A 12,966-nucleotide genomic window follows, 5' to 3' on the forward strand; every position below is an offset into this window, starting at 1 on the left:
ATTGGCCTAATGAAGTCCATGAAACAGTGACCATGGAGACAACATTGTATGATAAGATCCCGAGACAAGAGCGATGCAGTGTTTGCTCAAAACAAACACTTGCTGTCATTACCTATAAAGAAGCAGAGCAGGAAAAACAATTCAAACAGTCTGGTGCCAGATGTCCTGATCAAATAGAGGCAAATGGTGGGGAGAGAGCAAGGCTTACGCACACAGACACAAGGAAATCTGCAGACGCTGGAAATTCAAACAACACACACAAAATGCTGGTGGAACGCAGCAGGCCAGGCAGCATCTATAAGAAGAAGCACTGTCGACATTTTGGGCCGAGGTCTCAGACCGAAACATCGACAGTGCTTCTCCTTATAGATGCTGCCTGGCCTGCTGCGTTCCACCAGCATTTTGTGTGTGTTGTTTACACACACACAGGTGTGATTTTCCCATCATTTGCAATACAGTGTCATTGGTGCATCTTTAGGGACTTTCAGCATTCGGGCCACACCCTCTTTCAATTCTCCCATCAGGCAGAGGTACAGGAGCCCAGTTCTATAACAGCTTCTTCCCACTGTCACCAGATTCTTGAACACCTCTGAGAAACAGAAATTCGGGCTACACTTCCTTTATTCTCTGGACATGACAAAAATAAAGAAACCATAATGACGTGTAAATTACATATAATTTATGTTCTTCTTGTTTCTGCTGCTGCTGCACGATGCTGATTTTCATGGCGTTTATACTCTGGGCATATATGGCCATGACAATAAACTTGACCCTGAACTTGAATCACTTGCACTTGCAAAACAACAGATACAGAACAAAATGTTGCCTCAGCATCCTGTCACCATGAAATTGTTTTACTTCAGTGATTACAGATCGTCTGGAGACTTACCGAAGACTTGAAGAGTTAGAATCCTGGTCCTCTTGGGGTCTAAATCCACTGTCATTTTGTATTGGCCACTGTCTGCTTTCTTTACAATGTACAACACAAGGGATCCATCCGAAGTGTTAACTTTAATTCGATTCTTGTACTTCTCAAATATGATAGGGGGCCCTCTACGAACTTCTATGATGGGAAGTGCTATGGTAGGATTTGAAAACGCCCAGTTCAAGATCTCGAATTCCTTGTCGGTTCCAGGGAATTGAACTGAAGAACCTGTAGCAGCCACCATGCTGTGACTCACTGCCTGAGCTAAAAAGCAAGACACTCAGAGTCACGGCTCAGATACACTCACTGACAAACACAAGCAGATGTACAGTGTCTACCCTTCAGATTGGCGACAAAAAAAATGCTCAAAGGGTTCATTTATTATCAAAGAATGAATCCAAATATGACTGAGATTTGTCTTCTCCATATAGCCTCGGAACCAAGAAAGAATATGAAAGTCGTTCTGAGAAAAAAAACAACAAACACCCCCCACCCAACACAAAACGAATGGCATCCTGATCATCAGCCCCCAAAACCCCTCTCCCTACACAAAGTAGGAAATGTACATCAAACCCCAATCCCCCCTCTCCCTACACAAAGTAGGAAATGTACATCAATCCCCAATCCCCCCTCTCCCTACACAAAGCAAAAAATGTACATCAAACCCCAATCCCCCCTCTCCCTACACAAAGCAAAAAATGTACATCAAACCCCAATCCCCCCTCTCCCCCCTCTCCCTACACAAAGTAGGAAATGTACATCAATCCCCAATCCCCCCTCTCCCTACACAAAGTAGGAAATGTACATCAATCCCCAATCCCCCCTCTCCCTACACAAAGCAAAAAATGTACATCAAACCCCAATCCCCCCTCTCCCTACACAAAGCAAAAAATGTACATCAAACCCCAATCCCCCCTCTCCCTACACAAAGCAAAAAATGTACATCAAACCCCAATCCCCACTCTCCCTACAAAAAGTAGGAAATGTACATCAAACAGACAAACAGACATACTTTATTGATCCCGAGGGAAATTGGATAAACCCCAATCCCCCCTCTCCCTACACAAAAAAATAACAGAACACAACTGGCTTGTCATTCCCCACCCCCCAAACCCGTTTCCTCGTACGGACAGCAATGGATGTGAAGCACAAAAAAAATAAAGCAAGCCTGAAAAAGTCCACAGTCCTTGGAGACAATAGTCCAGTTTATAACACAGAACCATGGTAACATCTTCTGTCGTCAACAAAAGAGAGAGACACCACATAAGTGGAGAGCTTCACTTCCATCTGGTTGAGTGTCTTCAAATGAACCTTCTCTTTTACCGGTCAATATGGACTCAGATTAATTAACATTACCTCTGAAAAACATCAGGCACTACCAGAAAATGCAAAATTGATTTGTTGTTAGATATTCAACAGGAATCCACCATTAAACAGATGAGGGAGGCAAGGTAAAGAGTGTGTGAAATAAATGGATAAATGGAGTAACTGAGTTCCTCCAACTCAGCTGCTCTGTCAATATCTGTGGGAGGGAGCTGGGCACGCAACAAAGAGAGCCCGTAAGAAGAGGTGGAGGGAAGGGGCAGATGAAGAACTGGCAAGTGATCGGTAGATCCAGGGGTGGAGGCAAGAGTGTAACAGAGGCTGGGAGCTGATTGTTGGACACTGTAGATGATGAGATCTGACTGAAGCATGGGACAACTAAGGGAGGGGCTGGTGGGCAGATAGGAACAGTGGGGTGAGGAGTGTGCAGGTAAAGGGCAGATAGAATGGTGGAGGAGGGGAAAGAGAGAGGGACATGGGGGCTGTTGTAGAGAAAATTGGTAGACAAGGAGGAGAGAAATGGACAGATGAGGAATTTACCTGAAATTGGAGAATTCAGTGGTCATGCCATGGGGTTCCAGACTACCCAGGCAGAGGGTGAGGTGCTGGACATCTAAGTTGTGTTTGCCCTCACCTGGCTGTGCAGGTGGCCAAACAGAGATTGGTCAGTCTTGGAATGGGGAGGGAAGTTAAAATGGCTGCCAACTGGGAGCTCATGTTGGACACAGGGCAGATACTCGTCAAACTGGTCACCTGGACGGTGCTTGGTCTCACTGATGTAGAGGAGGCCTCATCCAGGGCTATGGATGAAATAACAAGGTTGAATGCCATGCACATGCATCTCTGTCTCATTCACAGTGGCTGCTTAGGGCCCTGACGTTGTAAGTGTGTAGACCTGCTCCCGATGGTGAAGGTGGAACTGACAGACCGTCTGAACTGAGAGTTCAGAAAGTTTGCTAGAGACATGCAAAAATTGCTGTTTGACCCATTGTGCCTGTGCTCCCTCCCACACACCTGCCTCATGGCCCTCCATGTTATTAATTTTCAAACTTACACAAGTTGTCATACTTTCAACAGATAACTACATTTCAAACAACGTACTTTCACTTTTCTTCTCACCGAACCAGCTCTTGGGCCAGATTGCAGTTACCGTCCGCCTGCAGAGACTGGAGAATAGATTTACCTGCAGACCACTGGCTGAGAAGCTGCCAGAGGCAGAACAAAGAGCAGCTCAATGTCTTCATCTGTGCAGAGGAGCCGGCACTGGAAACTCATTCAGTAACGGACAGGGGGGCAGGGGTAGCGGTAGGCAGCGAGATTCCACGCCAGAGAGATGTTCATCATGTAGAGAGAGCAGAAGAAATTGAAAGGGCAAAAATATATAATAATAAGCTAGCGGTCACAATTCCAAAACTGGTCTGGGAGTATACTGTACATGCAAGTTGCAAATGGAAGGGCAGGCAGAGGAAATAGTTAAAAAAGCATCATTGCTTCCTAAACAGAGAAGAGGTTACAAGCGCAAACACGAGGAAATCTGCAGATGCTGGAAATACCAGCAACACACACAAAATGCTAGTCCAACCTCATCTCCTTCCAAACGCTCCGTTCTCCACTCCCTCCGCACCAATCCCGACCTCACTATAAAACCCGCTGATAAGGGGGTCGCTGTTGTAGTCTGGCGTACTGACCTCTACCTGGCCGAGGCACAGTGACAACTCGCCGATACCTCCTCTTATTTACCCCTCAATCATGACCCTACCAAGGAGCTCCAGGCTATTGTCTCCCACACCATCACCAACCTTATCAGCTCTGGGGATCTCCCATCCACTGCCACCAACCTCATAGTTCCCACACCCCGCACTTCCCGTTTCTGCCTCCTACCCAAGATCCACAAACCTGCCTGTCCAGGTGGATCCATTGTCTCAGCTTACTCCTGCCCCACTGAACTCTTTTCTGAATACCTCGACACTGTTTCATCCCCCCTCGTTTAATCCCTTCCCACCTTTGTTAGTGACACTTCTGATGCTTTGAATTTTTAAAATCATTTTAAGTTCCCTGCACCCACCGCCTTATTTTCACCGTGGATGTCCAGTCCCTAAATACCTCCATCCCCCACCAGGAAGGTCTCAAAGCTCTCCGCTTCTTTTTGGATTCCAGATCTAACCAGTTCCCCACTACCACCACTCTCATTCGTCTAGCAGAATTAGTCCTTACTCTTAATAATTTCTCCTTTGGCTCCTCCCACTTCCTCCAAACCAAAGGTGTAGCCATGGGCATCCGCATGGGTCCCAGCTATGCCTGTCCTTTTGTTGGCTTTGTGGAACAGTCCGTGTTCCAAGCCTATACGGGTATCCATCCCCCACTTTTCCTTCGCTACACCAACGAACTGCATTGGTGCTGCTTCCTGCAAGCATGCAGAGCTCATTGACTTCATTAATTTTGTCTCCAACTTTCACCCTGCCCTCAAATTTACCAGGTCCATTTCCAACACCTCCCTCTCATTTCTTGATCTTTCTGTCTCTGCCTCTGGAGATGGCTTATCTACTGATATCTACTATAAGCCTACAGACTCTCACAGCTACCTGGACTATTCCTCTTCCCACCGTCTCTTGCAAAGATGCCATCCTCTTCTCGCAATTCCTCTGTCTCCACCGCATCTGCTCGCAGGATGAGGCTTTTCATTCCAGGACAACGGAGATGTCTTCCTTTTTTAAAGAAAGGGGCTTCCCTTCCTCCACCATCAACTATGCTCTCAAAAGCATCTCTCCCATTTCACGCACATCTGCTCTCACCCCATCCTCCCGCCACCCCACTTCGGATAGTGTTCCCCTTGTCCTCACCTACCACTCCACCAGCCACTGGGTCCAACATATAATTCTCTGTATCTTCCCCACATCCAACAGGATCCCAGCACCAAGCACATTGTTCCTACCCCCACTTTCTGCTTTCCACAGGGATCGCTCCCTAAGTGACTCCCTTGTCCATTCGTAGCCCCCCCCCCCCCATCTCTTCCCACCGATCTCCCTCCTGGCATGTATCCTTGCAAGCAGAACAAGTGCTACACCTGCCCTTACATTTCCTCCCTTACCACCATTCAGGGCCCCAGACAGTTCTTCCAGGTGAGGCAGTACTTCACCTGTGAGTCAGCTGGTATGTTATACTGCATTGGGTGCTCCCAGTGCAGCCTTTAATACATTGGTGAGACCCAACGCAGACTGGGAGACCATTTTGCTGAACACCTACGCTCTGTCCGTCAGAGAAAGCAGGATCTCCCAGTGGCCACACATTTCAATTTCACATCCCATTTCCATTCTGGTATGTCAGTCCATGGCCTCCTCTACTGTCCTCAACTCAGGTTGGAGTAACAACACCTTATATACCGTCTGGGTAGCCTCCAACCTGATGGCATGAACATTGATTTATCTAACTTCCGTTAATGCCCTCCTCCCCTACTTACCCCATCCCTCAATTATTTATGTATTTCCCCCTTTTTTTTCTCTTTTCTCTCTCTGTCCCTCTCACAATCACTCCTTGCTTGCTCTCCATCTTCCTCTGGGGCTCCCCTCCCCCTTTCTTTCTCCATAGGCCTCCCATCCCATGATCCTCTCCATTCTCCAGCTGTGTATCCCTTTTGCCATTCACCTTTCCAGCTCTTACCTTCATCCATCCCCCTCCTGTCTTCTCCTATCATATCAGATCAACCCCACCCCTCCCCCTCCCACTTTCAAATCTCTTACTATCTCTTCTTTCAGTTAGTCCTGATGAAGGGTCTCAGCCAGAAACGTTGACTGTACTTCTCCCTATAGATGCTGCCTGACCTGCTGCGTTCCACCAGCATTTTGCGCGTGTTACAAGAGATTACAGGCACATGGTATTGTTGATAAACTTATAGAGAGCTCGCCAATAAAATACTATTTGTACTTTGGGATTCAATAGGAGAGTGTGACAATTCAGGCAACCACAGGAATCCAAGAGAAGGTATTTAGCAAACATATATTGACAGTGCTTCTCCTTATAGATGCTGCCTGGCCTGCTGCGATCCACCAGCATTTTGTGTGTGTAGCTAACAGGTTAACTAGTATTGTACTCACTGAAATTTAGAAGAAGCTTGCAAATTTCTTTCTAGATTGGACAAAAAAAGTTATGAAATACATAAAACACAGAACATTAGAGAATAGTACAGGGCACATGGGCCACAATATTCTTCCAACCTCTTAACTTTCTCTAAGATCAATCTGAACCTCCATTTTTTATCATCCATGTGTGAATCTAAGATCATTAAATGCCCATAATCTATCTCGATCTACCACCACGCGTGCCAGGGCATTCCAATCACCCACCACTCTCTAACTTACACCTCATTTTTGACATGACTCTGACATCCCCCTATACCTTTCTCCAATCAACTAAAAATTATGCCCCCCATATCAATTCTATCTGTATCTCTTATACATCTCTACTAAGCCATCTCTCATCCTCCTTTGTTCCAAAGAGAAAAGACCTATCTTGCGCAACACACCCTCGTAAGACATGCATGGAAACATCCTGGTAAATCCCCTCTGCACCCTGTCTAAAGCTTTCACATCTTTCCTGTAATGAAGTGACAGAATTAAACACAACATTCCAACTGTGGTATATCCAGGGTTTTACTGAGCTGTAACATTACCGAATGGCTCTTGACACAATCCCCCAATTAATGAAGGCCAACACACCATTCAATCTCTGGACAATCATATCAACTATCAGGGAATCCCTGGGACAACTTTTTCAAACATTATCAGGCCAATTTTAGGATATTGTGTGCAGTTCTGGCATCACACTGTAGGAAGAATACAATTCCACTGGAGAAGGTCCCAAAGACAATCACCAGGATGGTGTTCAGGAAGATCCAGGATGGACCATTTCAGTTAAGAAGGGAGCGGGATAGATTGAACTGCTTTCTTTGGAGTAGATAAGACTGAGAGGGGCCTGAGCATTTTGCAAGGTTGTTTCCTCGGCAACAATCCTGAGTGTTCCCTCCTATGTACCCGACCTATGGCGAGCCATAGGTAGGGAACACAGTAGGAAGCTTTTCTCCAGAGGAGTTGACTGAGACCAGAGATCATAGATTTTTGGTGAGAACCAAGTGGTTTTGAGGAAATCTGAAGATTTTGTTTTCACTGAGAAGATGGCTGCAATCTGGAATGCCCTGCCTGAGAAAGTGCGGGATACAAGTACCCTTACAACCTTGACAAGCAATGGAGTCACCAAAACACAAATGGCCACAGGCCAAATGCTGATAAATGGGATCAGTGTAGGCCAGCAAGGACACAGTGAGCTGAGGGATCTGCTTCTATGCTGCATCACTGTATAACAAGGAACAGGGGCTTCAGACATGAAAGATCATTACCAGAAGGTTGCCCTCCAAGTCAACACCATTGGGTCTTAGAAGTATAGTTGTTGGTCCTTCATCATTTCTGGAGATAGAACTTAATATTCGTTCAGTAACAGCTCTGTGGGAGTTCACCAGAAAGACTGCAGTGGTTCAGGAGAGCAGCTCAGATCCATCTTCTGCATTCTGAAAAAGAAATGTGGAAATAAGCTGCTGTACTCAGTGAATAACATCTTGATTTTTCTCCGGTTGCAAGTTCAAGTCCCACTCACTCACCATAACCTCCCTAGGTCTGAGCTGGTCACAGCAGAGTTACAATACCCTGGTTAGCATTTTAATTGGGTGCACACCATCTGGTGTGAAGGGGCCACTTCGGAGGATTGTAAAATCTCAGCCAGCTCCATCATGGGCTTTAGCCTCCCCAGCATTGAAAACATCTACAAAAGGCATATACAAACAAGTTGGATGAACTCAGAAGGTTAGGCAGCATCCCTTGAAAGGAGCAGTCAACGTTTTGGGCTGAGACCCTTCGTCAGGACACAGTGCTGATTTAGTTTGTACGTGTTGATTTGTAACAGCATCTGCAGCGTTTTCTATCTACAGAAGGCATTGTCTCAAAAAGGGTGCATCATTCATTAAAGACCCTCCTTCACCAGTGACATACCCTCTTCACCAGTGACATACCCTCTTCTCATTGCTACCATCAGGGAGGAAGTACAGGTGCCTGTAGACCCACACTCAACATTTTAAAAACAGTTTCATCCTCTGTCATCAGATTTCCAGACAATGAACCAACTTGTCACCAAATGTGTTGAAAGCTCAGTTTAAAATTGTCACTGTTATACAGATATTGATCCAATGGAAACCTTGAGCACTTTCGAATGCCGTTATTTGCAAATCTTGTTATCAATCACAATGTATTTTTTCAAGTGCCTATCTTCTATCCTGTAAATACCCGCAAGAAAATGAATCACAGGGGAGGAAAATGGGCAGTTGGCATTTTGGTTCCAGATTTAATCTGAACTGAAACTAATGCAAAGTGGACGCGAAACAGGCTGCAAATCTTGGGAATAGTCTGCTGCACGTTAGCTCGAGATCTGTTCCAAAACAATGAGAGTGGAAACACGGGGAATACACACTATCGGTTAGAGAATCTCAGCACGCCTGGAGTACCAATTGAAAAGAGTGCAGCCGACATTATGGGCCGAGACCCTTCGGCAAAAGGTCTGTATTTTTTGTGTGTTGCTTGGATTTCCAGCATCTACAGATTTTCTCTCGTTTGTCACATAAACACAAGGAGCTGGTCAAATTTGGCCGACAACAGAATCTGTGAAGCAGCTGAGTTAAATTTGTTTATGTATTAATTAAGCGCTAAAACACAGAACAGGCCCATCCGACGCAAAAGGCCGCGCCAGGCAGGAACCCACCCCGTTCAATGCCACGACAATTTAAAATTACCAATTAGCCTACTAACCGACCACAATGCAGGGCCGACAAGTACCCTATACCTTCTTTTCCAAAGATTCTGCCTGGTCTGCTGAATTCCTCGGAATTTTCTGTGTACTGCTTTTCAGCATCTGCAAAGTTACAAAGATCTTTGACGAGAGGAGGAATGTACTAATCCCAGGAGTTTCCAACATTTTTACATTTTCCAACATTCCAACATGAACCACTATCATTAGCCCAGGAGTCCGTCGTAGGTTGGGAACCCGGACGAGACGGGGCTGGAATTGAACACCGATCTATCTACCACACCCCGAGCTCTGACAGTGGCACTCTAACCGCTAGGTTACCGTGGCGCAATGTATAGGTTTACGAACGCCTTTGTTAAAACTGCGTAAACGAAGAATTATGTTTCCAAAAGTAAGTTTGGGCTTAAACCTCCCAAACATCTCTCTCCTCTTCAACGTCGATCTATTATCAAATTGAATGATCTTATATCATTAACGTACACCGGCTGCTTTCACCAGGGAAAACGCAGACAGACGGTAAAACCCTGAGGGTGTCGGGTTTGGACAGGCAGAGCAACGCCCGGGTTAACTGTCCAGCAGGGCGGCAGGAAATAAGCCCCTCGTCTGCGACGGCCATCAGGAGGAAGAAAGGAGCGGCCAGCCGCTAATCATTCAGTTCGAAAACAAGTTAACAATTCAAACTAAATTAAACTTCAATTCCATCACGTATAAGCTCCAGTACAAGTTTTTCTCTGAAAGATCCAAGATAAATTTCATCTACAATGGAGTTGTGCCCTGGGCGATGTAAATCGATCCCCGCTATGAAGAAAGACTGCTTCAATTCACCAACGACTTCGAGTGTTTTACACTGTCACTTATTTCCGGGTTAAACAGCTCACGGACCCAGGATAATGCTAGTATAAGTGGAAAGGAATTAATAGAATCAATTTTAACCTGAAATCGTATCGACGAAGCAGCAGAAAGAAGATTACGAAGATCATCACCGAAGGGAAAATGCGAAAGCCAACCCAGGAATAGGGAAGTACAGTGTTATCATCCCGTGTCCTCTGATTAACCCTTTACTGTAGAACATTGTGGGCTTGCTGGGATAGAGCTACTCAGTTGTTTCAAACATTACATTAAAAAGAGGAAGAAAGATTCTAAAGGGAGTAGGGAGCGACCGTGTCTGACAAGGGAAGTCAAGGACAGTATAAAAATAAAAGAGAAGTATAACATTGCAAAGATAAGCGGAAAGCCAGAGGATTGGGAAACTTTTAAAGAGCAACAGAAGATTACTAAAAAGGCAATACGGGGAGAAAAGATGAGGTACGAACGTAAGCTAGCCAAGAATGTAAAGGAAGATAGTAAAAGCTTCTTTCGGTATGTGAAGAGGAAAAAATTAGTTAAGATCAAAGTTGGACCCTTGAAGGCAGAAACTGTTGAATTTATTATGGGGAACAATGAAATGGCAGACGAATTGAGCAGGTACATAGGATCTGTCTTCACTAGGGAAGACAAAGACAATCTCCCAGGTGTAATAGTGGCCAGAGGACCTCGGGTAACGGAGGAACTGAAGGAAATTCACATTAGGCAGAAAATGGTGTTGGGTGGAATAGACTGATGGGACTGAAGGCTGATAAATCCCCAGGGCCTGATGGTCTGCATCCCAGGGTACTTAAGGAAGTGGCTCCAAAAATTGTGGATGCATTGGTAATCGTTTTCCGATGTTCTATAGATTCAGGATCAGTTCCTGAGGATTGGAGGATAGCTAATGTTATCCCACTTGTTAAGAAAGGAGGGAGAGAGAAAACAGGGAATTATGGAGCAGTTTTCTTGACATCAGTGGTGGGGAAGATGCTGGAGTCAATTATAAAAGATGAAATAGCAGCACATCTGGATAGCAGTAACAGGATCAGTCTGAGACAGCATGGATTTACGAAGGGGAAATCATGCTTGACTAATCTTCCGGAAATTTTTGAGGATGTAACTATGAAAATGGACAAGGGTGAGCCAGTGGAGGTAGTGTACCTGAACTTACAGAAAGTCTGTGATAAATTCCCACATCAGAGATTAGTGGGCAAAATTAGAGCACATGGGATTGGGTAGGGTACTAACATGGATAGAAAATTGGTTGGCAGACAGGAAACAAAGAGTAGGGATTAACGGGTCCTTTTCAGAATGGCAGGCAGTGACTAGTGGGGTACCACAAGGCTCGGTGCTGGGACCGCTGCTATTTGCAATTTACATTAATGATTTAGATGAAGGGATTCAAAGTAACATTAGCAGATTTGCAGATGACACAAAGCTGGGTGGCAATGTGAAATATGAGCAGGGTGTTAGGAGAATGCAGGGTGACTTGGACATATTGGGTGAGTGGAGAGATGCATGGCAGATGCAGTTTAATGTGGATAAATGTGAGGTTATCCACTTTGGTGGCAAGAACAAGAAGGCAGATTACTATCTGAATGGTGTCATGTTTGGAAATGGGAAGTACAACGAGATCTAGGTGTCCTTGTTCATCGGTCATTGAAAGTAAGCATGCAGGTATAGCAGGCAGTGAAGAAAGCTAATGGCATGTTGACTTCATAACAAGGGGAGTTGAGTATAGGAACAAAGAGGTCCTTCTGCAGTTGTACAAGGCCCTGGTGAGACCACACCTGGAGTATTGTGTTCAGTTTTGGTCTCCAAATTTGAAGAAGGACATTCTTGCTATTGAGGGAGTGCAGCGTAGGTTCACGAGGTTAATTCCCGGGATGGTGGGACTGTCATATGTTGACAGACCGGAACAACTGGGCTTGTATACACTGGAATTTAGAAGGATGAGAGGGGATCTGATTGAAACATATAAGATTATTAAGGGATTGGACATGCTAGAGGCAGGAAAAGTATTCCCGATGTAGGGGGAGTCCAGAACCAGAGGACACAGTTTAAGAGTAAGGAATAGACCATTTAGAACAGCGTTGAGGAAAATCTTTTTCACCCAGAGAGTTGTGGATCTATGGAACGCTCTGCCTCAGAAGGCAGTGGAGGCCAATTCTCTGGATGCTGTCAAGAAAGAGTTAGATAGAGCTCTTAAAGATAGCAGACTCAAGGGATATGGGGAGAAGGCAGAAATGGGTTACTGATTGTGTATGATCAGCCATGATCACATTGAATGGCGGTGCTGGCTCGAAAGGCCAAATGGCCTACTCCTGCACCTATTGTCTATTGTCTTTTACATTCAACGCATTATTTTGAGGTGTTACAAACTCTGCCAATGTCAACGTAAACCCGAGAAAATTTGCCAATGCTGGAAATCCAAAGCTGGAGGAACTCAGCGGGCCTGGCAGCATCTATGGAAAAGTGTAAACACCCTGGAAAGTAAGGGTGAATGAGTCACATATGAAGGAGGGGGTCAGGAAAAAGTACAAAGTGACAGGTGATAGGTAAGACTGAGAAGGGGTAAAGTAAAGAGCCCAGAAATTGATTGGTGAAAGAGATAAAGTGCAGGAGAAGGGGGAGTCTGACGGGAGTTCTCAGAAGATCATTGAAGAAAGGGAAGGGGGAGAAGCACCAGAGATTTGATGGGCAGGTAAGGAGAAAATGTGAGTGAAAGGGGAGATGGAGAGAGAAGATGAGGGGAAACACGATTACCAGAATTTCCAGATGATTTCATGCCATCAGGTTGGAGGCTAACAAAGTGGAATATAAGCTGTTGTTCTTACAACCTGAGTGTGGCCTCATCGTGCCAGTGGAGGAGGCCGTGGTCTTACAAGTCAGAATGGGAATAGGAAGTAGATTTGAAATGGCCACCAGGAAATCTCGCTTTTTGTGGTGGATGGAGTGAAGATGCTCGTCACAGCGATCTCCCAGACTACAGCGAGGCCACACTGGGAGCACAAAATACAGTAGATGAC

The 12,966-nt window shown here is 45.4% G+C and overlaps 1 protein-coding gene across 7 annotated transcripts in view; it reads right to left on the bottom strand.

Moving 5' to 3' along the window:
- Positions 1 to 10,131, bottom strand: part of LOC132394501 (CD48 antigen-like) — a 52,802-nt gene extending 42,671 nt beyond the window's left edge. The window contains exons 1-5 of one of the 7 annotated variants that reach the window (XM_059970744.1): positions 10,025 to 10,043; positions 9,128 to 9,196; positions 7,638 to 7,805; positions 3,432 to 6,370; positions 890 to 1,189 (exon numbers count right to left, since the gene is read on the bottom strand). In XM_059970744.1, coding sequence (XP_059826727.1) covers positions 890 to 1,189; positions 3,432 to 3,492 — 361 coding nt within the window. In that variant the 5' untranslated portion in view covers positions 3,493 to 6,370; positions 7,638 to 7,805; positions 9,128 to 9,196; positions 10,025 to 10,043. Of the gene's footprint in view, positions 1 to 889; positions 1,190 to 3,431; positions 7,618 to 7,637; positions 7,806 to 9,127; positions 9,378 to 9,571; positions 9,873 to 10,024 lie in introns of those variants that run through there. The other 6 variants (XM_059970747.1, XM_059970745.1, XM_059970741.1 and 3 more) reach the window with 6 other exon arrangements.
- Between the last annotated feature and the right edge of the window lie 2,835 nt (positions 10,132 to 12,966).

Source organism: Hypanus sabinus, chromosome 5 (assembly GCF_030144855.1).
Source record: "Hypanus sabinus isolate sHypSab1 chromosome 5, sHypSab1.hap1, whole genome shotgun sequence".
NCBI classification, from domain to species: Eukaryota; Metazoa; Chordata; class Chondrichthyes; order Myliobatiformes; family Dasyatidae; genus Hypanus; species Hypanus sabinus.